The sequence below is a fragment of the Camelus dromedarius genome, chromosome 19 (assembly GCF_036321535.1).
Source record: "Camelus dromedarius isolate mCamDro1 chromosome 19, mCamDro1.pat, whole genome shotgun sequence".
In the NCBI taxonomy this organism is placed as follows: Eukaryota; Metazoa; Chordata; class Mammalia; order Artiodactyla; family Camelidae; genus Camelus; species Camelus dromedarius.
In genome coordinates this window covers 5,008,525-5,036,487 of record NC_087454.1, presented here as the reverse complement: position 1 = coordinate 5,036,487, position 27,963 = coordinate 5,008,525, and the positions used below count along the sequence as shown (strand labels likewise).

Sequence of the window (27,963 nt, the reverse complement as noted above, 5' to 3'; positions counted from 1 at the left end):
TGCCGAATGGAATTAGAATGTAAAGAAACAGAGGGGAAGTAGAAAGACCAGCTAGAAGACTACTGTCATTCTCCAGGTATGAGTACATGATACCTTATGATACCTCTTGGAAGTTGTTTCATGCTAACATTTACCTTTGCACGTATACCTGTAACTCCTTGAGGGCAGGGAGCTCGTATTTGTAATTTATGTATTGTGTACACTTATGGATTATGGGTGTGACCTATGCATATGGCCATTTAATAGGTGCTTGGTAAATAACTTGGATAAATGTCTAACAGTAGAATTAAAGCCACATATTTTGAAAAACAGTATGGCATCGTTGAAAGGCTATCGTTCACTGTTTCTTTAGGAAATTTAAATTCTCCAAGCCCTAGTCAAGATGTGAATACTGATAACCCCGACCTCATAAGGACTAAACGCAAATGCAGAACCAGACCCACCACTTACAGTAGGAGGTACCTGCTGTGCTTCACATAAAACTTCACCCCCGCCCCAATACAAAACACCTGTTACGTTCCAAAAGCTGTACATAACTGACTGGAATCTAACATATACATTAATCCAATTCAGTCCTTTCCTGGGTATCCAAAGCATGTTCTCAAAAATGTTCCGCCCTTACAGCAACCTTTGCCTTCCATGTCATTTTGGGGCTACCCGCAAACAACGCATCACCATATTGGTTTTCTGCATCATTACACCTACGTCTACAGGGTAGAGGTTTCGTCTGGGGGGCGGGCAGGGCTGTGGTGCTCACACTCTGAGCCGTACGCGGCCCTGTGGAAACCAGGCTGACACTTCTGTGGGAAGGACCGGGGCTGCCGTAGCTACGAGCTCAGTTATACGTCAGAGGCAACTCAACATCCACCTTCAGGGGAAAGCAGGCCGAGTGCGGCGAGAACATGGAAGCAGAGAAAGGTACTGTCATTTACCCCGTTTCATCTGAATCAAGCAGAGGGAAGCGGGGACCCCACGGGCCTCTCTCTCCGAGTTCCACAGTCTCCACTCGGCCTCCTCCTCAAATCCAGCGCAGCGCCATGGCCGGGGCGCCCTCAGGGCCCAGGGAACCCGGCCGGGGCAACCTGGCGGAGACTCAGAGGCTCGGAGACTAGGAGCACGGATCCGAGGATGAGAACGCTCCACCCTAAAGGCACTCGCCGCCCCAACGCCGCGTTTCATCGGCAGAAAAGCAAACTCTTGGCACCGCCAGGCCAACTCAGCGGCGCGCCGCCCACTTTTCGGAGCGGAGGGCGCATGCGCGAGACGCGACTGCGCGGCCCAGCCGCCGGAGGCCGGATGCCGGCGAGGGGGCGGGGCCGCGCCACTGCGCGTGCGCAGGCGGACACCTAGGCGGAAATGGCCCGCGGGCGCCGGGGATGCGAGCAGCTTGTGAGGAGGCGGCGGCCGCAGTGGAAAGTGCAGGCGTAGGCCAGGAGGAGAAGCAGGAGGTGATGGCGATGGACCTGGGGAGGGGCAGACGCTCCGTCTGGCTTAGGCGCCAGCTGGGCTGGGGTCACTCTTCCAGGTGACACACTGGCTCGGGAGTGGACATGTCCCCACACGGCCTTTCTCCATGTTTGGGTCCCAGACCCCCCCCCCCGCCAGATAACCTTGACACCGTCCACCTTCATCCCAAGGAACGTGCGGTAGGCAGGGAGCGGGGGACTTCTTTTTTTAAATATCGGAAACCTGTTGGCACGGTTTCCAAGGAGGAGCTCCTCGCCCTTCTGCCCTTCGGCTGGCGAGGACTCGCAGGCCTGAGGCCATCTCCGGGTCTCTTAGGCTATTCTCAGGGCTTCCGGAGAAGTGTCGGGGGCCCGAGTTCCCCAAAACAGCGTTTTAAGAACTACTTCCGGGTTCTGCGTTCTGTACTCTGCCCGTTTGTAATGCAAGGTGACTGTTCTCATCTGGCTATTCAATTGATGTCATAAATTGACACGACGAGTTCTGCAGATTCTTCCGGTCCTTGCAGCTTAATTCTCTCCCCCATCTTTTTATTTTCCTTGAAAGAAATACTAAAAGAAAGCGGAAGGATTTGGTGTGCTAACTTTTTTTTTTAATGTTGGGTATATGCATTTCTTCTACACTAGGTGTAGAATATTAGACGTCTAAAATTCTTTTTTGGATAAACGTTTTTCTAAGTGAACTGGGATAGTTTGGGACTTGGATGAGAGACATACAGCAATTGAAAATAATTTATGTAGATATTTAACTTCATACTATATGTGTTAAATCCTAATTTTAGTTTTCTTCCTTGGAAAAAGAGAGTAACCTTCAAAAGTTAGTACACAGTTTCTTCAACTTTGTGTAGTCAAGTGTGTTCAAAGAAATGGAGCAGAATCTTGTTTTTCTCTTGTTTTACGGTTATACTTCACATGTCGCGATTAATATTCAGAGTCCAATTAATCTAGGTTTAATGGCAAGATTCTTTTAATTGTAACATTGTGACAAAATACGGGATCAGGTTGTTTTAGATTACTCACACTGTAATGATGTATTTTCCTCATTCTACCTTTAGTGGGAGACTTTTCTTCTAAAGATTGAGAGTTAAGAAATTAATTGAAATTTTTACCTCAGTAGGTCATTGTAAATCACCATTATCACCAGTCATTTGTTATTTTTAAATTTAAATATGTGCTAGAAATACTACCTTTTTTTCATTTTAGCAGTTATTTGTAACTTCAAGTAACTGAAGTTAAATGTCTGTGTTGACTCTAGGAAGAGGCATCAGGCAGTGATTCACACCTGTGGGCTTTTGTACATCAGTTTCAAGGGTTACATGAACTTCTCAATTAAAGCAAAAATACTAAGCATTTAACTTGAAAGCTAATTTTAATTCTGCGCTTAATTTTTTTTTCCTGCATCACAAGGACATTAGCCCAGTTTCTTCAAATGATGCTTAATATAAGCCATTAACGTCTGGAATGAAAGAGATATGGCGAACATTCAGGAGCACAGTATTGGGTATCAGAGCTACAGTGTCTTCATCAGTCACATGATCTGACCAGTGATGTTCTGATTAATGAAACTGCATTCTAAATGCAGAGGCTTTAAAGGGCACGTTTTCTGGTGCTGGTACCTCGAGTCAGCAGAGAAAATTAATTTGTTTCCATGTTCATTTCAGATGCTTTGTGGGAAATTTCAGTAGAGTTGTCAGTATTTTGGCACTGATGTTCACAAAGGCACAGTACTGGGGGGATTTAACACTGCATGTCTGGCACAGATCTGCAGTGTGTACGACTGCGATTGCCAGTAGGTGTGTCAGAAGTAGCAAAGTGTTGGAAAGGGACAAGATAGCGGTTGACTAAATGATGTTTTACTACAGGACAGTAGAGTCCTCTATTTAGTATCTTTTGTTATGTGCTAGAACATCATACTAAGATGACATCATCTCTTCCCTTACGGATTTCATAAACTTGTGGGAGAAGCAGACACAAAAACAAAAAAGTTATACTTTTTTATTTAGATATTTGTAAAAATATATATAAAGTGCTACAGAAGTCCAGAGAATCAACCAGTTTGTAATTTATAGACCCTCAGTCAGAGGTGCAGCATTATCAGAATTGATGTTAAGCAAAGTGAAAGATGGATCAGAGAGGGAAAAGAGAGATTCTATTCTAGCTAATCTAGTAATTTAAGCAAGAGAAAATGGTTGTTTGACGGCAGGGTGGCCAACAGATTTTAGGTGTATTTATGGATGTAGAATTAACAAGAATCTTGGCAAAATATAGAATGTGAGGAAAAGGAGAATCTCAGCTTCCAGATTTTTAGCTTGTGCTTCATAGTAGGTACCGGTAGTGAGACAGGGCACACAGAAAGAAGAGCAGGTTTGTTTTGAGGGGAACATAATTAGTTTAGCTTTGGATGCTTTGAAAATGAGGTGCCTGTAAAACTCTTAAGTAGAGGTGTCACAGAAGCCTTGGGAAATACGATCCTGGGTCTCAGGAGTGAAGTCTGGGTCAAAAATCCAGATTCATATTTCCAGCCACGCATCAAAGAGGTGACTCCACTTCAGCAGACCATGTCACCCTAGCCAGAGTTCTAAAAAGTTCAGTAATGGTAGCTAATGTTTATGGATTGACTTAACCATGCTAGGCACTTTTACACTTATTTCATATAGTCTTAAAAATCCTGTGATAGGCACATTTTTTTACCCCCCTTTTAAAGATAGAGAACCTAACATTCAGAAAGATTAAATACTTTTCTCAAGGCTCCTCAGCTAGTAGGTAGCAAAGCAAAGTCTAGAATTTGGTTCTGTCAAAATTCCAAAACATGTTGAGAGCACCGTGCTCTACTAGTCTCTCATAGTATGAGGTATAATTTCAGTGCTTCACTAAAACATGCCAGGCATTTCATTTCATTATAGACATCTCAGCAGAAGATGATTTTGGAAGAATGGTCTAAATGTTTTGCTACAGTTGTTTATTTCCTTCTATAGGACTTGTCTCCTCCGGCAAAAGAAAGACTGAACAAAGGAGAGGAAACCAACAAAGAAAACTTTGGAAGCACTGAATGTGGCAAAATAAGAACAATGGATCTCAAGTTCAACAACTCCAGGAAATATGTTTCCATCACCGTCCCATCCAAAACCCAAGCAATGTCACCACACATCAAGTCAATAGATGACATTGTAGTACTTGGCATAAATCTCAGCAGATTTAACAAACTTACTCAGTTTTTCATATGTGTTGCTGGAGTTTTTGTATTTTACCTTATTTATGGATATTTACAGGTAAAAAAATTAGTTATTTGTTTCTAATATGTTAAATTGTTTATAACAATTGAGGTCAGTATGGGCAGTACTAATAGTTTTGTCCAAGGTCTTTTCCTTTAGAGGATAGCAAATTTATCCACCAATTTAAGGTTTTTTGTATAGTAGTAGAAAAGAGCTCCTTAAGATTAAATTGGCTGAAAACAGGGATCAAAATTTTAGAGTTAAATATTTTAAGTGTCAGGAGGGAAGAGGGAAATAATCATAAAAAATTGAAATTATCGGTGGTAGGTATAGCTCAGTGGTAGAATGCACAAGGTTCTGGGTTCAATCCCCAGTACCTCTATCTTTAAAACAACTTATTTTTTTTTTATTTAAAATTATGAAAAAATATGAAACACTGTGTTTTGCCAAATGTAGGTAATAATTGCAACCATGTGTTAGCTTTCGTAAGAAAATGATTTAAGTATTGATTAGTACTTTGGAACATAATTCTCAGGTACAATTGAATGATAGCACAAAAGCCATATTCCAGTTCACTCTTGATTCCTGGAGCTCAATAACAGGTCATTTTGCAAAAGTGTACCAGGATGTTTTCTGTTTGTCTGAGGGGTCTCTTTAATACTATACTATTTGAATCATTCTTTTTCTGAAGCACCTATTGTGTTCTCATTCTTGTTGGTTTCCTCCTCTAATTCAACCATGCCAGAACCTTATTTTTCTGTGAGTTTTGCCTGTGCAAAACGTTTCTGACATTGCCACAGTTCATCTCATGCTTGCATTGTGTAATGGGATAGTTGTAACCATTTGACCGGCAGCAAATTCCTGACCTTCAGTGTGCTAGATGGATGACTGTTCAGGCTAGTGTAACAGAATGTTTGAATGGGGACTAATATTATCAGTTGTCAGTTCATTAATGAGTATTTTCAGCCATTACCAATTTTGCTTTTCATGCAACTCCCTAACATGAAAGAATCTTTTGTAATTCAAGAAAAGGAAAGCAATGTGTTTTCTTAAAATACAGATATTTCTGATATTTTTTAATCAGAATGATATTAAAAATTATTAATTGTACTCTTTTACATTGTCTTATAGAGATGAAATATAAAGTAAGTATAAAGGAGAAAGCAGAATTGTGATTATTCCTTAGCTTGTAAGAATTAACTGTAAAACAATATGAATTTTAAATTTTTAATATTTATTATAATAACTGATTTTCCCACTAGAAGATGGTATAAAAATCCAGGTATCACGATGAAGAACAATCCAAAGTAGTAAACTTTATCAAATGTTGGAATTTCTTATTGAGAAACGACTGTCCTTCAAAATACCATAGCTCTGGAGCAAATTAGCCATTTTAATGGGATATTAATTAGAAATTTATAAATTTCATTTAATTTTTCTGTTTTATTTATGAGCAGAGATTTTAATTTACAACTGATTTGTGCAGTTTCTTTTAAAATTAGATAAACTGATTATAATTGTAACACCACTTTTGTGAAAACTGACATTGCTACTAAATCTTGCATATAATTGCATATTAAAATAGTTTAAAGAAAATGGCGTTGTGTAATAAAGCTAGCCGTATGTAAAGTGAAATATTTATCTGAATACCAAGATGTTAATAAAGATATTTCTATGTTTTATAGTTCATAAGCCAGAAAGCTCCTAAATAATTTATAGACTCACTTGAACATGAAGTCTAAATTTGGGGAATTATGCAGCATCCTAAATGTACAGAATCTAGTTCAGGGTCATTTTACAGCTATGTTTAGTTTTTCTTTGAAAATAGATTTGTCCATCAATTTAATCTTTTTAAAATTTATTTCAGATACAGCTGAAATATATATATGTGGTGAATAGTTTGATTTATTGTGTTAAACCAGATAACTTAATTAGAATACTTTTAATGAGATTAAGAATCGCTTGTTAACAGTTAATGTAAATGTTATTTCATGATAACAACATTATGTTTATGGAAAGTATTCTCTCTATAAGAAGAAGTTTTACATAACCTGTGGCACAAAAAAAATCCAAAAAATGACATTAATTATCGATTTGAACTGGGGGAAAACAGGCCTGAGATGATAGACTTTAATGAAATGTGCTTGTTATAATGTACACGTGTTCTTCAATAAGCTACCTCTCTCATCATTTGGGCACCTTTTTAGATTTTAGTCTTTTAATAAAAGAAGCCTAGGATGAGGTTGCTTCATAGTCCTCCCTCCCCTCCTCCCTGTTTCTGCTCATTGTCATGCCTGGATATCTAATGTCACTTTTTCGGAAAGGCCACCTAACTTCTCTAGTTTTACCTTTTAGAAGCCTTGAGATTTGGATGGTTTTTTTGTTTGTTTTGTTGTTGGGAGTGAGGCCTGGTTTCTTTTAAACTATTGTGCTTATAGGAATTTATTGTGAGGAAATGGATCTGCCCCTTGAACTTAACAGTTTTCGTGTATCTCTCAACAGGAATTAATATTTTCATTGGAGGGTTTTAAGCTCTATGGCTGGTACCTTACTTTAGTGCAATTTGCATTTTACTCCATATTTGGCCTAATAGAACTTCAGCTTATTCAGGACAAAAGGAGAAGGTATGTGGTTTGTTTGCTTTTATTTTTTGGTAGTTAAGTATACTAGTAGTAAATTTTTTTGTTTTATTTCTTAGGCATATGGAGTATATTATATGTAAAATATATATTTCCCATTAATGAAACATTTAATACCTGAGAATTTTTGTCAGTATAACCAATTTATTAAAAATAGTAAATATGATATTTCCATTATACACTGAAAAAGTGTTATCTCTTTAAGTTTTTCATTATCAAATAAAAAAATGTTGTTCAGACTCAACGATAGTTAGATCTTAAAATGGGAGAATGTATTCAGATATGTGTGTGTGTATATATATATACATATATATGTTTTAATAGTGGAAATAGGTGTGGTTACTGAAAAATTTACAGTGGTGCTCACATAAAAGTGGTGAAATGAAACACCAATACCTATGTTTCTGCTGGTTTTTTAAATGTATAGTAAATGTTTTGTTTTGTGTGATACATTCCACTGAACATCATTGTGTTTGAAATGGCCAGCAGTAGAAACTAGATTATTAGACATTAGAGAAATTTCATAATGTTCCTTTTCATTAAAACTAGAAGAGTTTCTATGACAGTATCTTTTAAATTAAGGACACCTAGGTTTGAGAAATATTTTGAAATATTTTTAATGGCATATTAAACAATGCCATTAAAAACCTAGTCTCTTCTATCAGAACGTGGTTGGGAATTTGAATATAACATTTTCTAAATAAATGTAAGTGTGGTTATCCTGGTGTATTAGACCCTGATATGTGAATATTTCATGTATGTACTAGACAGTTTAAGTGTGATAAGGAGCTATAATATTGACATCCTGTTTTTATTGATATGAAGGTTTAATCCTTCAGTGAAAATAAAAAATTTCACAGCTACTTTTTTCTTAACTAAATGTTTTTGATGTATGAAAATAACTATAAAATTTTAAATATTTAAATCAGTAACACCAATGTTTTTTCATGGGTCTAATTAACCTTTCAACCTCGCTGTTGCCAATAAATTATTATAGCAGTGATGTTAAAAATGTTTGAATCTGAGGACATCCTTTTCATTATTTTCATGCTGTGAAACTGTACAAGACTTAGCCATAGGTGATAGAATAGAAAGTAATTAAATGTGTATGTCAAGACTAGTATGTAGGGAAGCCTGAGGATTCACTCTATATTGCAAACTGCCGGGCCTGAAAAACACAAATGATGTCTCTCCTAACGGTTAAGTTTTAAAAAGTCACTGCTCCCTCTCAGCTACCAAAAAGAGATGGGGAGTGAGCCCCCAGCCATGTTTATCCCAGCCTGTAAACCACATGACCACACACATTTAAAGGTAAAGTCATTTGGGTTTGATTTAAACATAAGTGAAGGAATTAGGGATAAGAATTTATAGACCTATAGTAAATATAATTATGAACTGAAAACTTTTCATCCCAAAGCACATTAAAAACTGCTTTAGAAAAAGTCTTTAAAGTGTATTACGGTGACAGTATGGCCAGTCACATACTTTTTTATTTATTTCTGAGCATATGTCCGTCTCTGAAATTCTTTTAAGCGGCTCTGCTCTTTAGACCTTCAAGTAGTCAAACTCTGCTTAGTTTTTTCTTTCTTCTTACGTTTGTGTGAATGCCCGTGTACTTGGAAGAGTGCAAGTTTTGGGGTCAGAAACATGGATATGAGTCTTGTTCCTGCTTCTTATTAGTCCTGTCAATACCTCAGGGAAGTTCCCTAAGTTCTCTCTGTTCCATTTTGAGGATCAACTGCGACGATGGTGGTGCAGCACACGGTAGACAGAAATACCCTGAATACACCCCTCGTTATTCTTCACCGAGATTACCTTGTAACTTTAGTGTTAATTACTCTAAGTGAGTTTTTAATAAAGGAGATCTAGCTGTCAAATTGGCTTTGAAGGGTATTTTTAAAGTTACAACTTGCCCATCACATCTAAAGTAGTGAGCAAATAAAGTAGAAACAGTGAAAAGCCTGGAGGCAAGATGATGAAATCTGACTTTGTTTCACGAGCGAGGAAGCAGACCTGGAGGAGAGCTGGGATATTCCTGAGCTCGTGCCCCAAGTTGCTGTAAGAGTTGGAACCTTCTGACTTGAGGTTTCCTGAGTTTCAGGCTGGTTTTCTTTCTTCCTGAACTACGCTGCTTTTCTAACCATCATTCCTTGTGATTCTGCTGACCTGACTTATTTTCTGGCCACTGTTTGCAATTTATGGATGAGGAAGTTTGCCTCCTGTGATTCATATCGTTACCTGGAGAAGTGGTGCTGTCCGCCCTCACTGATGGTACCTCATTGAGGGTTAAACCCATGGACAGTGTGAAAACCAGTGTCAGCGTACACTGATGCATATGGGCATGCCTGGTTATTTCCATGTGGATTTTAAATGCTGACCACTGTACTAGTCAGAGGTCTGAACATTGAAAAGTAAGTGGAAATAATGCATTTTAATTGAATTTTTCTAGTAAATTATTTTGCTGTATATCTAGCCATATACAAAATACGGAGGCCTTTGTTGCCTTGATTTAAACATGGACACAAATCCCAAAATGGAAGCTAAATCTAAGTATGCAGCATAACCTAATGATACATGAATAGCACTTTCTGTGTTAGTGACACCAGCGCACGGTCTTATTGTTTTAAACCATTAAGTATTTATATTCAAAGTAAGCACATGCTCACAGTAAGAGCTCAAAATTCTGAGGATTTCAGGTTAAGAATCTCCTTTAGGAAATCCACTAAGAACCCAAAGTAGAAAGTTTGGGATCATGAGGAGTCAGATTCCTCATCTGAAAGTTGATTGTTTTGACATTTTATGGAATACAGCATTACAGATGAATCATAAGATACTGTGGTAATAAAAATCATGTCTAGAGTTTTAAAACCACCATGTTCTTTTTCTAGAGAAATTCTGCTCAGGTTATTCTAGCAGAATGGACGGATGTATTTTTCCTAATGCTAGATGGAAATGTTAGGAAACAGAGCAACACTTTAGAAGTTAAAAATTAGGTAAAGTGCCTTTTACTATTACAGGGGCCAGTAATTTTTTAAAACTCAGTTCTTTTTTTTCTAAATTTAGTCAAAGATGTTTTTATCTGTAGCTCAAAGTACCGTTAAAAAAAACCCTTTACCAACATTTATAATTTCAGTAAGAATTTAAGTAACTCTCTAATATACCACTTGTCCACACAGTTGAGAGTTCTTGCTTATGACTGATTAAATAAAGGTAAACTGTTATTTTTACCAACATTCATTTATACAAGTAAACAGTGTTGTAACTTTAAGAATAGTGATATCTTCCCAATATTTCTTGAAATACTAAACAAATTAGAAGCGTAATTAGACATTTGCACATTGTAAGCACATTCTCTTACAGTAGTATGAGTTGGGTCCCAAAATGAAGATTTTAAAAATTGTCTTTTACAGAATACCAGGAAAAACCTACACGATAATAGCTTTTCTAACTGTGGGTACTATGGGGTTGTCAAACACTTCCTTGGGCTACCTGAATTACCCTACCCAAGTCATCTTCAAGTGCTGCAAATTGATTCCTGTTATGCTAGGAGGAGTTTTTATTCAAGGTATAGTAATGCTGTATTTTCATACTGTTTGCAACTCGTAGGCTATGCTGTGGCATCTAGCATTAGGAAAAACGTTAAACTTCGGTTAATATTTCTAATGGACGTTCTAGATACTGTAACACTTCTGAGCGGACTAAGGTGTTATACCTGTGATATACCTTAGGGTCTGAAATCGATAACTTGGACATGGGGGAAAATAAAAAGGGTATTTTGTTTGATTCTTTTCGTCTGGAATCTACTACATTGCCAGAAAGACTGTATTCGCACATTGAAGGCCTGGCCCAGAAGTACCTGGAAAGCTCTTTTCCCCCAATTCTTTCATTTTTCCACTCTCCAGGTCTCCCCTCTCTACCTCCATTATACAGATGGACAGTCTCACGCTGAAGTAAAACTTAGGCTGAGCAGAAGTGGTTTTTTACTCACTCTGCCGGCTGTTGAGTTTCTGAAGCCCCAACTGAGTTATAAACTATGTGAAAAGAGTTGTAAAAGAGGAGGCAGTGAAACGAGTTTTTGTTTTGTTCATGTGACTTGTCATGAGCCATATTCACATTTTCATAATCATTGAAGTTCTTACACAGCCCGACTTCATTTGATGCATTATAAGTCTTCCCAAGAGAGCCTTTAAAATAAAAATGTGTATATCGATGACTTCACATAAAGTTCCAGGTTAACTGTTCACACAGGAGAAAATAAGGATCTCAATTCCTATTAAAATTCACAATTAACATTGTAACTGACGTGGTCTGTGTAGTACGTCCTTACAATCCTTCCAAAAAGTTACGCTGTATGATTTCATTTTTTAAATGTGGATGTACTAAAATAAGTTAATCCTCACCAACCTAGAGGTTATCTGACTGTAGTATTTGCACACTTATATACAGCCTGAATAATTTCTCTGGTTACTTTGTAAACTTACAAGCTATGAGAAAATTCATAGCTTTATATTATACATAAAGTAAAAAAAGGCACTAATTTCCACCAACTTTGTAGATGTTCGTATTTACTTACTATCATAACAGATAAAGAAGGACCTCTAACCTCACTTCTAAGGATATGTTGGTGCTCACTGGTAATTTAATTGTCAGAAGCACTTCTGTGATTGATTTAGCCCTTGACCTAAGTGTTCATCTTGATTTCTGGCATGGGATATGAAAATCGGTGTATGTTCTACTTGTTTTAAACACATAGATCTAAATCTGTGCTGAGTGGGTAACTGCACAGTGCGGTTGACATGTGTCTGTTTTACACAGGAAAGCGTTACAATGTTGTGGACGTGTCTGCTGCCCTGTGTATGAGCCTCGGCCTGATATGGTTTACCCTGGCTGACAGCACGGTTGCCCCTAACTTCAACCTGACAGGTAAGGAATTTATTTGTATTCCCAGATTTTGTAGGCATTTTGGTTTAGAGTAAAAATTTTTTACTATTTCATAAGGATTTCAAATGACCGTATAGTATCTGTGACTCTCATACCTAACGTAAAGTTTTGGGACCCTCCATACAAGATGTAAAAATATCACAACTCTGGAAATACAACAGTTGTTTTTAGTACTCTTGTATTTTAACGTGACGGGAGGCTGTTTGCGTAGTCAGAATCTTCTGTTATCATTACATGATAGATTGGTTTTTTATGGGCTGAATTAGAAATACATGCATGAGTTACAGGAGAACCATAGTAATAATTTTTATTCTCATTTTCTTAAAAAAAAAGGAAACCTGCACACTTATTCATCATTGTTTTAGCTAAAAAAGGAAAAGTATGCTTTATGTTTATTGGTATTGGGCTATAAAATATAAAGATGGTCATAACCTTAAAGTTCATAAAGATTCCACCATAAACACTTTCCTCATGGTGTGCCGTGCAGAATTTTGTCAATTAAATTTAGATCTTTCATGAGCAGAATAGGTATTGTAGTATGTTTAGAAATAAATAAGAATTAAGAATATGTAATGGAATCTTGTTTTTATTCTGAAGACCTTACAGAGAAATTGTTTGTTATATACACAGTATTGTCATTTTTAAACTGTTGAGTTTTTACTTGTAAGATTATTTTAGTATCATCCCATTTGCTATCCTGACCCATAACAAAAATATTTCCTTGAAAGAAGCTCTAAGAGAACAGGGAGAAAAACAGAGCAAAACAAAGCAGCACTAACAACAACAACAAATACCTGCCTGCGCATTAGCAAGTGCGGACGGTGTGTGTGAGAAAAAACTCACAGAATGAGGAAAATCGTCTACGTCAACTTCCCTTTCCTTTCTGAGAAGCACAGTTTTCCTTACCAGTTGTTAGTCAACCTTTCTTACTAACCTGGTTAACCGGGCTAGTTTAATGGATTCACATGTAACCAGTTCAGCATCCTTTCCACCGTCAGAAGTTGCTGGTAGAGCCTAGTAGGTGAGCTCTTCCAGCCTTGCTCATTCAGGGCACCAGTGAGCTTTATTTCAATGAGCTTTACTCTGAGGAGGCTTATTGCCGGTGTTCCTAACGTGGTTCAGGGTTTTCAGGAGCACTTCATCTCCACGTCAGCAACCGTAAAAGGAAGGTTATATTTGAAAACTGAGGGACCTGGCTCTTCTACTTGTGAGAAAGCAGTGTTAGAGGAGTGCTTCACCATAAAACAGACACGATGCTAATAGTTTGCCCTGCACAAAGGTCGTGGGAGGCTAGAATGAGATGCTGGAATGATGGGAGTGAGAGCACGTACTCGTGGTGGGGGTGAGGATGAGGACAGTGATGGAAAGAGGTGGCTTCAGAGGTTCTGTGTCTTCTCACTATAACTGAAGCGCTAACCCTTTCTGAATTCCCTGGGAATATTTTTTAAGAGAATGAGAGCCTAGTGATACTTCATCCTTAAGAATTCTTGATGAGCACGTATCACAATCCCTGATCTGTAAGAGTATGTTATCTAAAGGCAATTAGATTAACTATTAAAATGGTTACTTAAGATAGACATAAATAAAACGTTGGATATGTGAAGTGAATATTCAAGTAAATGCCTTCCTTTAAAATATTCTGTTTGGGATGCAATTCCAGAATTTTCATGCTATTGTCATTGTTCGGAACATTTTTGGAATGTCTTTCAATAGCCTTTCAGGAGCTAGGACATTAATTTCAGGGTCTTCAATAATAGCATATCTTTTTCTTTTGAGGGCAGGTTTGATATTTGAAACAAAGAAAAAAGCATTCAGAATCAAGTTTTGCGAATAAAAATGTATGTTTAGGTAACAGATACCAAAGTTAGATGATACAAAGTCAAATTGAATCAATACGAAAGCTTGAAAATTCTCAAGTGCATACACCTGTACATTTATTTTTCTGCTACATTTGATTGCGTATATATTTTTTAAAAAAATAGAAAGGGAAAACTCCTTTAAATCTCACCAGACTCACAGATGTAACCAAGGTTGCCCTTTGTTCTTTCTGTAAAGCATCATGACTGGTGGCCAGTGTCCTAAACATTTGCAGGTAATAGCCTGCTTCTCAGGTCGACGTGCACATTTGTATGAATTGATTTCCAGATTTGTTCATGCCCGCAGTTGTACCTGTTATTATAATTATGTAGTAATTAAATATGACTTAAATATTCAAAAATGAGTTTGAAGAGAGAATGAATTAGTTCTTTGAACACTAAATTAATTGAGACACTTTGACGAGTCAATAAAATCACTGTTGAATTAGGTATAGGTGAGCAACTGTCAAAATTGGGGGACAGCATAAAAACATGAAAGGATTCTCCACCCTCATTTTTTCAGAAGTTCCTCAGTTTTTGGTGCATTTTTAAAAACAACATAGAAATCATAGAGACCGTCTGTTACGAGTGTGGTTTATACAAAAGAGAAAGTATAGAATTTTAATTTGGACCCGTAGTCAGAGAAAAGGGCCTTGACAACTGCATCATATTTATGTGTTTTAAATTAAACATTTTAATACTATGGGTAAATTTTTTATGCTTTCCCTCTGTATCTGATTGAGTTAATGGGCTAACCGCTGATCCCAGTAGATCTTCTGAGAATCTCCTGTGTTTAATACAGTGTTTCTTTCAAACGTATAACCTACTCTAAAATCAGCACTATTATTTGACATGACAGTGAAAAACAATAAGGTGACCGCGTTAATGCAATTTACTAGCATTAGGTTTTTTTAAATAACATCACCTACATGCCTGTTACAGCTGCTTATGGGTAAAAATACTCCGCTTTACTGAGCAAATGTGATGTAAGGGGTCCTTTTGGCTTTTTAGTCCAATTAAATTTCTGATAAGTCTTGATCATCATTTGTATGTTTAAGTAAGGAGGTTATTTTTGTCTTATGCCTTCTTGAAGGTGTGATGCTCATTTCCCTGGCACTGTGTGCAGATGCTGTCATTGGAAATGTCCAAGAAAAAGCTATGAAACTGCATAACGCTTCTAATTCGGAAATGGTAAATACTCCTGTGCTCTCCCTTCACATCAGACAGACTCAAAAATGATGATGTACTAAATTTTATGAAATAATTATGGTATGCATTGTATTTTTAAACTAGTTTCTCAGCATTATTTTCATAAAAGTAATACATTCAAATGTTACAGGCAGGTAAAGAGTGAAACTACCTTAACCACCACTAGTACCTTATTGCGCATATTTGATAAATGTTTCCCTCTTTGATTTCTGGAGTTTTGGGCAAAAATACTTTTTGTAAAAAATATTTTGTTACATCATTTTTCCCCTCTCTTTGTATTTGGTATGATGTTCTCCTTGGAAGTTTGTAATTTGCACGTGGTTTAGCTCATCTTTTCCTCCATGGCTTCTGGCTGTGTGTTAGAACTGCAAAGGCTTTTCCAACTCTCAAGATGTAAGGACTTTACCCCTGCTGCCTCCTGGTTGTATAATTTCCTTTTGTGTTAAGTCTTTGGTCCAACCAAACATTATCAATCCAAGTATTTTTATTGGAGTTATTGTTAGGTGTTTCATCTTTTTGCCAAGAAGTTATTGTTAGGTGTTTCATCTTTTTGCTGTTGTTACTGCAAATAATGCCTTTGCTTCCAATATATCTTCTCACTGGTTGGTATTTGTACATAGGAAAATTATTGTATGTGTCTGCATTGATTTCATAGCCAACCACCTTGCTAGACAGACCACATACAGCATTAAGGATATAGAGGACTGGTCTTTCCTGTCACTTTGTCAGCAGAATAGGGCATCTTATGTCATGGCGTCCTTGGGAACATCGGAACTTTCATCCTGGTCAGGAGTTTTCTTGATCATCATCACCACTCTTCCTAGACAAGGTAGAGATCAGACAATGAAGGAAGTATAGGTAAATGCTATACAGTGATTAAGACCACAGGCTCTGGGTGAAGCCTTCATTATATCCTAGCTTTGCTAACTCCCCTATGTGAGGAAGATGACTTAGTGTCTGTGAGTTTCGATTTCTTCATCTGCAGACTGAGGAACGATGAGTACGAGCGCCTGTCTCTCGGGTTGCTTGTGAGACATGAATGGGATAATCCATGCAGAGCGTGATTAGCACGGTGCCTGGCACGGGGACGCTGATGCCCTTTGTGAGGACTGTGATCAGCTGGGATGGAGAGGTTGGTGGGAAATTGGGAAAGTAAGCAGTGGGTAGGTCATAGACTGCTTACTTTCATTGTATTTTAATGTCTTTTCCAACTTAATGTTTGGGTGTTTTCATGTCTGATAAATAGTTTTAAAGTGGTTTTGTTTTGTGTACATACAGAGGACCCCAATATTAAAATCTGATTTGAATTCAGTAATTAAGGTAGGCAAAAAATGAGTACCTAGGTAACCGTGTACACCAAATAATGTGTAAACTTATAAACAGGACCAACCATCATTTCCAGAAAATTAGGCCATATTGAAACAATGATGTTACTTTTTAAATAGTTTCTTGTACAAATTAATTGAATAGGTTAATTGGGCCGTATATTGAAAATCCTTCATTTTCCACCTTTGGCTGCATGGCACTTTTTTCCACCTTATTTTTATCTACTCTAGGTTTTGTATTCGTATTCCATCGGTTTTGTGTACATTCTGTTGGGACTGACCTGCACTAGCGGACTAGGCCCCGCAGTGACATTTTGTTCAAAGGTAAACACTCTTCACATTTTTTAAAATAAACACCTTTCATTATATAATGTCCTCTGTATTACTAATTTCCCTTGTTCAGAATGACTATCTTTTGTGTCATTTGATAACGCCTTTAATACAATATATGTAGATCAGAAATTATTTCTGAAATGAAATGATTTGTATTTAAATTTATGGTATCCTTGCCCTAGCCTCTAAGTTAATTTTTAAGCTCTTTGCACTGTAGAAGTTGGGGATTTTTAATTTCATCATTATTTTTCCATTAAATCAGAAGTAAACAAAAATCTTTGCTTGACTGCATTGTTGAATGGCCTATTATGGCTCAAGAAGTTGATTAAAGTCTGTGGTTTTATTTCATTCATAATACCTCGGGGTTTGTTTTGCATTTTACTAACGGGCTCTTTTGTACGTTGCAGAACCCAGTTCGGACCTATGGTTACGCTTTCCTTTTCTCCCTCACTGGGTATTTTGGAATCTCCTTTGTTCTGGCTTTGATTAAAATCTTTGGCGCACTCCTTGCGGTAACAGGTAGGAGTGATGTACTTGCTTAGATTACGAAATAAGCATCTAAATGTCCTCTTAGACTCTTTTCCAAAACAAAGGCAGCACCTACTCTCCATTAAAAAGAAGATTGTCATAGTTCTCCAATGTATTCCTTGGCTTATGGTATTTCTTTAAAACTCTAAGGAAGATGATACTTGATCTTAATTTCGTATTTGCAGGCTTAATTTTAAAATCAAACATACACATTTATCTGAATAGTAACTTTGAAATACTTTAAAAGATCTTTTTGTTAAAAAGTATGATGGAGTGAATACCTTCAGAGAAAAACACTTCAAGCACTTTTCATTTATAGCAGAATTCCAGTTTTGCTACACTTAGAATATGACAGGTATATTTTAAGCGAAGTTTTTTGGCCCTTTCACTCGCACACTTTCTAGGACATGAACCACGTTAGCCCCTCTTTTCACTGACACTCTGCACCTGCTGTGGGAAGCGACTTTGCTTGGCACGTCAGAGGAATGGAGGTCATACTTGTTTTGCTTTGGAGGAGTGAGCGGAGCAGATAAGGGGCTACGGGGAGACTCAGTGAGGTGACTCCGTGTGCTGCCTCCTATCATTGGCCAAATGAGTGGTCCACGTGACGAAAGCTCTCGGCGTCTCCCACGTGGAGAGAGCTGGGAGTGACGCCCAGGATTGGAAGCTGTGTGACCTGCCATGAACAGCACTGGGTTGGGATATCAGCAAAGGTGGAACCCAGTCCCAGCTCTGACACTTAATGATGTGGGACCTGGAGAGTCTCTCCTCTTCCCTGGGCTCCGTTTCTCTCTCTTGTGAAGCCACTGGGTTGGACAAGATCATCTCTGTCAGAGATCTATAGAGTTTACATCCTGAATGCATTTATACATCAGTCACTTACCTGATTTTAATTTTTCATGGTTTTAGGGGAATACTCATTTTAATACCACTGAGTAAATTAAACACATGAATAAATACTGCTCTCTTTGTAAAAGTTTATTTGCTTCCTAAGTTTTCTATTTGCTCATATACTACTCTCCTTTTTAAAGTTCACATCCCTGATGGTAAACACAGGGAATTTCATTGTAGATCAGGCTGGATCAGTAACCTTCCAGGTCACCTCGTGCAATCAGGAAAGGTTGCAAATTCATGTACTTAGCTTGGGTTTCAGTTTGGCTTGTAAGATAATAACTGTTCAGAAGGAGCTTGATAGCAGATTGTGTGTATCCATGAGCCCTGTGGTTGGTATAAAGAATGTGAGATGCAGTCCTTGTCTTGAAGGTGTGGGCAGGTTTATTTCTCCCTCGTGTGAAAGAAATCCAGAGGTGGTCATGATAACCACTAACATGACCCTAGCCCGCATCACGTACCAGGTGCCATTTTGAGTATTTTACATGTATTATTCAGCTTAATCTTGCGATCCTATGAAGTAGGCACTGTTCTTGTTCTGTTTTACAAATGGGTGAACTGAGGCACAGGGAGGTGAAGTGAGGGGCCCACAGGTCAGCCAGCCAGTAGGCTGCAGAAGCAAGATTCCCCAGAGGCCGTCTGGCTCCAGCCCTGTCCTCTTAACCCACCTGCCACCCGCCTCCCAAGCCGGTCTGGTGGCTCCAGCTCCATAGGAGTCCAGTCTCTCTATGCCGTCCTCATCCTCACTCCCGGGAGGCAGGCAGAGAGGAGAGAGAGAGACACGCCCTTCTCTTCGTGGAAATCACACTCCTAGAGACAGCACTTATGCTCCCATTTTGTTGGCCAGACCTAGTCACATGACCACACATGGCTATAGGAGATGTGGGAAGATCTCCCACGTAAACATTAGGGGTCCTTCTACCAAAGTGGAAGAAAAATAGATTTGGGGAATCAGGCTCTGACACGTGTTTCCAGAACAGTGTCTTTGCTATTCAGTCATTCATGCTTTGAACGTTAAGGGCCAGGAACTGCAGAGTCTGGGGATATAAGGATGAATGAGACGAGGCCCTAAGTAAAGCACACAGTCTAGTGGAGGGGAAGGCGTGCCGGAGATGTGTGCAGAGTCCTGTCTGTACCTGGGTGGGACAAGGGAGGAAGATTGCAGGCCCTGATCCTTGAAGGTAGTGTAATAAAGATGATTGTAAAGATTACTTGTGGTCTTAGCTGGAGGTGCCCACCATTGGGATGTTAGGATGTCCTTTAGATCACCACTTTGGAAGAATAACCACTGGTCTACTTAATCATGTCTTCCTTGGGAAAGCCTTTCTTTCCTGCCAAACTTAAGTTTTTCTCTCTAAGGGATGACGTGCCTCCACGGCATCCCGGCCTCCATCAAGGTCATGCTACAGTTGCACTTGAAGTGTAGCTGTGTTATTTTATGTCTGTAACCCTGCTGGACTATGAACTCCATGGTGGCAAGAACAATGACTTCCTGTTTGTTGGGGTGTTTTTTTTGCTTTCCTTCGTTTCCTCGGCACCTCACATAGATCTTGGCATATGGTAGGCTCTGTAAATGTTTGTTAAGGAAATGATTTTCAAAATATTACCAAGATAGGAGGCACATTCTTAAACCAGCCTCTTTCTCCTTGCAGTGACAACGGGAAGAAAAGCAATGACCATTGTCCTTTCCTTTATGTTCTTTGCCAAACCATTCACATTTCAGTAAGTGCTTTTTAATTCAACAAGTTGCTCTACTTTTAGGTATTTTGTTTCACATTTCCTCTTCAGCAGCCTTAATTTCTTTGTAAAGAATCCTTTTCATCTTGACCCAAATTTATTGATGTGTCTTCTGCTGTTTCAGAAATGTATGTAATTATTTTGAAGAAATCATTTTGTGCACTTAAATTGCCTAACCAATCCCAATGCACATGTGACCCTGTTTCCAGTATAAATCAATGTGAGGATGTGTTGAGATTAAGGGATTCCCCTTGCCTGGTGCAAATATATAAGATACATATATAAATATATATGTGGCTTTTTAAATTGTTAAGTTGGCTGCCTTTTCCCACAAAGGATTTGAGGTAGAAAAGTATTCTGTAAGTTGTGCCCTAATTATTTTTTTAGTTTGTGGCTTTTTGTGGAAGCATTTACTCTTTTCTGTTTAGTATGTATTTGAATTTGGCATCATTTAAACTTACATTGGTCAGTAATTGAGAAGATTCAAACTTAGAAATTATCAATGTACAGTCGTCCCTCAGAATCCACAGGGAACTGGTTCCAGGATCCCCACGGGTACCAAATTCCAAGGATGTTCAAGTTCCTTACAGTCAGCCCTTCCTTTCCATGGGTTCCACATCCATTAGGCATACAGAGGGCAGACTGTACGTTTACTGAAAAAGTCCACATATCTAAGTGGACCTGTGCAGTTCAGACCTTCATTGTTCAACTGCATAAGCTTAAAGGTAACCACAAAATAAATTTACATCAGTGTGCAGTCTTCTGTATCCATGGGTTCTGCATCTGCAGATTCAAGCAACTGCAGATTAAACATATTTAGGAAAAAAATTCCAGAAAGTTCCAAAAAGCAAAATTTGAATTTGCCATGCACGGACAACCTTTTACACAGCATTTACATTGTATTAGGTATTATAATAATCTAGAGATGATTTAAAATATCCAGGAAAATACATGTAGGTTATATACAAATAATGTTATCATCTTATACAAGGGACTTGAGCATCCATGGATTTTGGTACCAAGTCAAGGGAAGGTCCTGTAATCAATCCCCTGCTGATACGAGGGACAACTGTGCTGTTTGTTTTCTATAAATTAGTCTGTTTTTCTGCATGTGCTAGGTATTCATCTATCTGTGCCAGTTCTCCTACTTTTTATCTCTTTATATTCTGTCCAACTGGGATAACTAGATGGACTGCTGAATTGAATTCCCGAGATGGCCATGGGCAGAGTTACTCATCCAGCGCTTTAAGTGTACTCTTGAGAGTTTTGGTAGGAGTTGGACTTCACATTTGCTATTATCCTCAAAACTCAAATGAACTACATTTAGAATTTTGTAAAATACTTTATTTATATATGCACACACACACACACACACACACACACACACACACACACACACACACACACACACACACATATACATACACACACGTGTACTATAAAAATATAGAATTTTGTCTAATCTGATCTAAGTATTATTTGTAAAATAAAATAAATAGTATTTTGTTTTATTGAAGAATTATTGTGAACTCACCATCATATTCTGATGAATAATAGTTACTCTGATATTAATCTTCTTTTCTCCTTATTTCTTTCCCTTAGGTATGTATGGTCTGGTTTATTAGTTGTCCTTGGTATATTTCTCAACGTTTATAGCAAAAATATGGATAAAATAAGACTGCCATCAGTATATGATCTGATAAACAAAGCAATGGAAGTGAGAAAGTCAAGGACGTTGGCACAAACTGTATAGGCGGTGCTTCGCCCTTTAAAACAGAACTCTAAGGGAACAATCATCAATTAATTAACTTTCCAAAGGGACTGTTATAAAAGCCAGAGGATCCGAAGGCGTGCTGTTCATTTGTGGTTGGGTTACGTGTGAAGTCAGCCTTTCTTCAGAACCCTTGTTTGAATGTTTGACTTCAGAAGCCATCAAGAGTCAGTCAGCCAGGCACAGCCTAGAATAAGACGTCAGTGTGAAGGACTCTAAGCTTGGCCGTCTGTTGAGAAGTTCACCGGACGTGGACCGTGTTGGAAGACTGACGGGATGCCAGTATGACGTATCAAAGAAATTGATACGTAAAACCAGATGGTTTTTTTCATTCCGTTTTGGTGGTGTTATTTAAACTGATTCTCTGTTATAAGAGTGAACTGATGATTTGAAGTCCAGAGGGAATAACTTCATTATAAATAAAAATTATCCTGTGATTTTTTTAAAATAATGTGTTTGAGAGAATTTTGTTATCAAGAGGGGAAGTAAACCTCACAAACTTTAAACCTTAGGCTTTTCTCAGGCCACTTAGAAGTATCCTTTAGGGGAGCCATGCTGTACGTTCTCTGTGGAATACGGGCAAGACAGTAGAGAGTCATTGTGTATCCTGTAAGTGTCACAAGACAGAGTCCCTGTTATTCATCAAACAGGCTACAAGATTTAATATTTCAGAATTTTTAATTGGAAGGAAAATAACTGATATCTTAAATTATTATGAAATTATCATAGTTTTTCTTAAAAGTGAAATTTAATTTGGCAGCTTGAAGATGAAATAGGACGCGTTTAAGAAAAACAAGTAGATTTAGCGAATTTACACGGTATGTTGCTCGCACAGTTTTAAATCTAAGCTCAGAAAGATTTTGGTCCTGATTTTTTAGCAGTGAGTTTTGGAACTGCTTCCACTGTATTTAAAAAAGTCCTGTTAATCTTTATTTTCAATGTAGGCAGCATTGGTTAAAACAGCTTAGAATCTATGTTCTTGGTGATACCACATATTTTGTGAGTGAAGTATACTTGGAATATTTAATCTCATTCTTAAAATTCCATTGTATTCTGGTGAGTATCGTAAGCTGCTGTTATGTGCATGTGTGGGTACAACAGAGCCCAGGATAATTTAAGGATAATTTTCGCTGGTTGTATAATAATCTGTAATGGAAAGTATAGCGCTTCCCTGAGCTCTGTGAGTTGTTCTAACAAGCTATGGAACCTGACGGGAAGGTGGGAACGCCCCCGGATCTGTAACCAGCTGGTCACAAGTGAGAGTGGCCTGGGATCCTCGGAGCTTGCAGCTTTCTCTGACGGGAGAGCAGTCTTGTGACCATAACCTGTGACACTTGACCTCATTCCGGGTAGTTAGGACCGCTCTGCAGCCTTGAGGCATAACAAACGTTTTAAAATAACCATTAGCGTTGTCTGGACTGTCCTCTAAGTCTTAATTTTTTTGAAGTGATTTTTGTCTTAAACCCACTTTACATTCTAAATTCTTCCTTGATCAAAGAGCACAGAATTTTAGTAAAATCTGACCAGGACCAACAATAGGGCTTAGCATGATGAAAATACATATGCTTTCCAGCATCACCTTTGCTCTACACGGTTACTAAATCATCAGGTTATGCACAGGGATGCTCAAAACCTTTTGTGCGCTTCCTAGTTAAGCACATGACAAGTTTTTTTCCACTGTGTTTGAGCAAAAATGTCTCATTTTCACGTATTCTGCTTTTCCCGTGTGCCTACTGAATGTCCTTGCACTGTCCCACAGAGCTGACTGTCTAACCTTCTTAACAAATAGTGTAACAGCACTGACTTGACTGCTCTGTTTTTATTCTAACATCGTTTGTTCCCTCTCTCACTGAACCCAGTGTGAGCCCAGCATTGTACTAACCAGATTCTGAGGATGCGAAAAAGAATCAAATGCAACCTTCACTCTAGAGGAAGACTCATTCTAGAGAAGATTTGCTTTGATCTCTACATGAAAACACATAAACTATATTGAGTTCCTTCCAGTCACGAAGCATCTTACTAGCCTTAAATTTTTGAGATAATAATTCCCCACAGTGGTAGTGCTTCCAAAACCTTCATGTGCATATGGATCTTCTTCAAAAAACGGGATTTTAATTCAGTAGGACTGGCCCTGGGGACTGAGATCGCACCAGCAGGACGCTGAGGCTGCTAGCCTGGGCACCCCACTTGAGGACGGAGGTCTTAGCTACAAACGCTGGATGTTTTCATTATCAGGACAGCTTACATGATTTGATTTATTTTCACCTGATCTCCTTCCGTTTGCTTTTTCAAACTTACCATTCTCTGTGGCCTGACCCTATTTAACTTCTCTGAGTCTCATTGTTCAAACTGAATAGTAACCTCGCCATGTTGCAGAGTTCCTGGCTTAAGTGAGATTTCTTTAATCATGGCAGGTGTATGAAAGATTTAATATTCATTACTTTCTCCATAAATGTTGTTTTTTCTTTTTTAAATCTTCACGAAAGTAAGATAAACTCATAATTTCCTACCAGTCATGGTCTGTTGTTTTAATTTCATGGCGTGTAGTTAGAATATTCTTTATGCTGTTTTTTTGTAGTGACATTATGAAAAAAATGTTCCCTTCAGTGATTTACTGCTGCCTCGGAACCGACTGTGTATTGCAGGGGGTTCAGGAAGTAGGACTCAACACTTAAGGGATTCTTCTGAGACTTTAATCACAAAATGTGTTTTATTAAATATCTTAATCCTATGATACCCCCCAAATTTCTAAAACATAATTAATTAGACCATTTTAATCAGTTTGACACAATTGATACGATTTAAATAGACGAAAGGAGTAAAACGTGGATAATTATTCACAATAGGTAATGACAGAATGAGACCTTGGAGTCTGATTGTTACTGATTTCCTTGTGGGTCTCACTACCCTTTTTTTTTTCTCTCCTAATGCCAGTTACAGAGAAAGGAATGAGAAACAGATCAATTCAAGGGTATACTGTGTTTCATTTCTGACTCAACAGAATGTGAATATTTGGGGATTGGTTTTTTTATATGTTCTGAAAATGTCCATTTATACATATCTTAATTGTATAGGATATATTTTTGTAGATGTACCCAGAGAAGATTCATAAAGGCAAGTCATCATTTTTCTTTAGTTTCTAACTACATTTTAATTGATATAATATTTCTCTGCAATATCTCTGCTAAGCAGCACAAAGTCATAAAATCTCAGGACTGTTTTGATGTTGACATCTGTCATTCAATCAAAGAAGTCAATTGAAACGTCTTCTCTTAAGAAGGTTTGATCGGATAGGATGGGGCAGGGCTGGGGGGATTGACTGTATGACTTCAGTGGAAGTCACCAGAAAAAAGAAACAAAAAACTTTACCACTGTTTTGATTACTCATTACCATAGCTGACAGTTCGTACTTTTTAGTGGAGGGGCCATGCACGTCTATGGTTTGTTACTTCTTAACCTTTCTGAAGAGTCAGTTCAGATGGGACTCTTAATTTGAGTGGACTTGTGTCAATGCCACTTTAAAATAAAGCCAAACTGTTTATGATCATCTCTGCTCTCCAGGAAGAGTCTGTGTTCAGGCAGTTATAATGAAGCCTGCTGGCACTATAGCTACCTCATTTGAATAATCATCTCTATTTGGAAAATAATAATCAAATCATAATACAATTAAAGTTGCATGCTTAGAAAAGCTTTAGTTTGAGTTTTGAACATAATTTCAAATCACACACCACTTATTACCAGAACTATCACAAGAAAGAAAATTCTGTGGTGACAGTGTTCTTAATCGTCCCTTTTTTCAATGTAGTGGATGAAGTACAGTAAAATCAAGCAATTCATGCAAAATCTCATCACATTCCTGACAATTATTCAGAAGTACTGATTCCTAAGTCTAGATTCTCCCCTTTCTTATGGTAGTAACAAGGTCTCCAGCTAACAGAGAAGAGTTACATAGAATCATTGCCGTGTAACTTCTGATCTGGCTCTTCCATGCCGTGTTTCTGAAATTCCCATTCCTAGGTCCTTCAGCCCCTAGTGCAGCTAGAGGTTTAGTCCCACCTGGAGATCTTGCTGGGGAGACAAATGGACCTTGGAGTTCGTACCGTAGCTTAGCAAGTCAGACCCCTTTGTTTTCCTCTGATCTAGGAGGCTACGTTCTCGATTTTTCCCCCTTATGAAGAAGCTTCTGCCATGTGTTCTATATCCAGTTGTATCTTCTTGGTCTTGAGCACACTTGTTCTATCTCCTTGCTCAACACTTGTATTGAAATTCGGCTCCTGACCATTCCTTTGATTCCACCCCCGACTCCCAGTTGCCCCCTAAACACCTCTCCCCATGGCTGAGTCCCATTCTGCATATAAAGGAATGAATACAAAAAGCCACTACTCATAGCAACAAGAATAAATTTCACACCTGTAATGCTGCATGAAAGAACGTATATACCAAAGAATATAAACTATATGATTCCATTTATACAAAGTTTAGAAAACAAGGGCAAAGCAAAACTAATGTCTAAGGATGGATGTTTTGATGGTAAATTATCAAGAAAAGAAAAGAAGTGATAATATAAAAGACAATTGCAATTGAGAGGCGAGGGAGGGAGGAAGGATGGCAGGAGGGGCTTGTAAAAAGGCGTTTGGCACGGTTCTGTTGCCCTGCATGGTGATTACACTGGTGTGCCCTTTGAGATAAATCATTGAGCTGTATATTTTTATTTGCTACAGTTTTCTGTAAGAATAGTACATTCTGGAGTCAGTTTTCTAAAAGAGGAAATGGAAGGGGAGAACAGAAAACTTGTTCTTTGGGAGATGACTCATCAGCTCTCTAAACAATGGGGACTCTTAGACCAACCTATGCTTATTACTTTGTTTTAAGTCTTGTTTTCCTCTTCCCGGAAAATGTCCATTCCTTCATTTTGAACTGCATCAGACACTGAAAATAGGAGACTTTCTTCTAACAGCGCCTTCTCTTTACTGGTATATCTTTAGCAAGGTAAAGGTGCACGCAGAGAGAGTTTTTCTTTGCTTAAAGACTGTAGCCACTGATTACATGGATGTGACTTACATACGCATGCCTACCTACATGTATGTATTTATTTTTTTAACACTTCTTAAAAGACACTGTATTTGACTGCAGGGATATATTCAGTCATTAGTTACTTTTTCATCACATGCTACGTTAAGTGTTTTCCATTTAGAAGACAGATCTAAAACACTAGCCTTAGCATTCTTCAGTTTGCAATTTAAGTATAAAATCCTGTTGCATTCATTAAAATAAAACAGCCTTGGAAATTAAGCACTAATTTCCTCCCTCAAATGATCATTTCTGTTTTGTTTTGTTTTGTTTTTTCCCTTTTCTTTCTTTCTCTCTAATTACAACTGTAATGAAGTGGCCAGTATTATGGTAGGTAGTGATTTGAAAGGCAGCAATTTCTTATTATGAATCATATGTTTTACCCATCACTCCACCCCATGGGAGTCGGCCCTAGTTATATAAAGTGCTCGTGCAGACTCCATCTCTGCTGAGACTAAAATAGTCTCAGGAGGAAGAGGGAAGCCACTATATATTCACCAAAGGGTCACTTCTGATCACTGAACTCCGTTGCTCTTAGAAACAGATTTTCAATCTCTTAAAACACAGATATATTAATAATGCATCTGATGGAGATAACTTGTATCAAAGCAGATATGAGAACAGGAACTTGGAAAACTATAAAGTACTGTAGAAGTAGTAACTGTTTCAAGCTTTCATCTTTCCACTCTTCCACACTGTGTGTGCCTCAAAGCAGGTATCAGGCTAAAAGAAAATATTTGCTAGTCTCCAGAATCCCATCAAATTTTTTAGTATTCGGAATTATGCAATGAATACAAAAGAGTTGAGGAATATGAATTGAATTTGTAAAAACTATATATTCCTAGTATTAAATTTCCAGAATTTGCCATTTCCTATTGGAAGAGGTTTAAAGATTTGCCCATAGCTGGTAAGTGGCAGGAATAATTTTTAAACTCAAGTCTTCAGACTGGAAGACCCGTCCACATTCTGTTACTTTACTTCTTTTCTT

At 38.0% G+C, this 27,963-nt stretch overlaps 1 protein-coding gene across 6 annotated transcripts; it reads left to right on the top strand.

The window, feature by feature from the left end:
• SLC35B3 (solute carrier family 35 member B3) lies at positions 1–22,356 on the top strand. Of its 6 annotated transcripts, none has more exons than XM_064476178.1 (10): positions 1–76; positions 4,439–4,732; positions 7,178–7,299; positions 10,725–10,879; positions 12,130–12,237; positions 15,205–15,302; positions 16,877–16,969; positions 17,386–17,497; positions 20,050–20,119; positions 21,737–22,356. In XM_064476178.1, exons 2-10 carry the CDS (start codon positions 4,532–4,534, stop codon positions 21,885–21,887), a joined length of 1,110 nt encoding a protein of 369 aa, XP_064332248.1. In that variant the 5' UTR covers positions 1–76; positions 4,439–4,531; the 3' UTR covers positions 21,888–22,356. The 6 variants fall into 6 exon arrangements, with proteins under 6 accessions (XP_064332248.1, XP_031291078.1, XP_010992353.2 ...); XM_031435218.2 differs by lacking the exon at positions 1–76 and adding an exon at positions 814–918; XM_010994051.3 differs by lacking the exon at positions 1–76 and adding an exon at positions 1,321–1,448.
• The last annotated feature ends 5,607 nt before the right edge of the window (positions 22,357–27,963 follow it).

Coding starts and splice junctions, on each gene's coding strand:
- SLC35B3 (XM_010994051.3), top strand. CDS start 1,377: ATGCGAGCAGCTTGTGAGGAGGCGGCGGCCGCAGTGGAAAGTGCAGGC. Junction 4,733..7,177: donor TTATTTATGGATATTTACAG/GTAAAAAAATTA, acceptor ATCTCTCAACAG/GAATTAATATTTTCATTGGA. Junction 10,880..12,129: donor AGGAGGAGTTTTTATTCAAG/GTATAGTAATGC, acceptor TGTTTTACACAG/GAAAGCGTTACAATGTTGTG.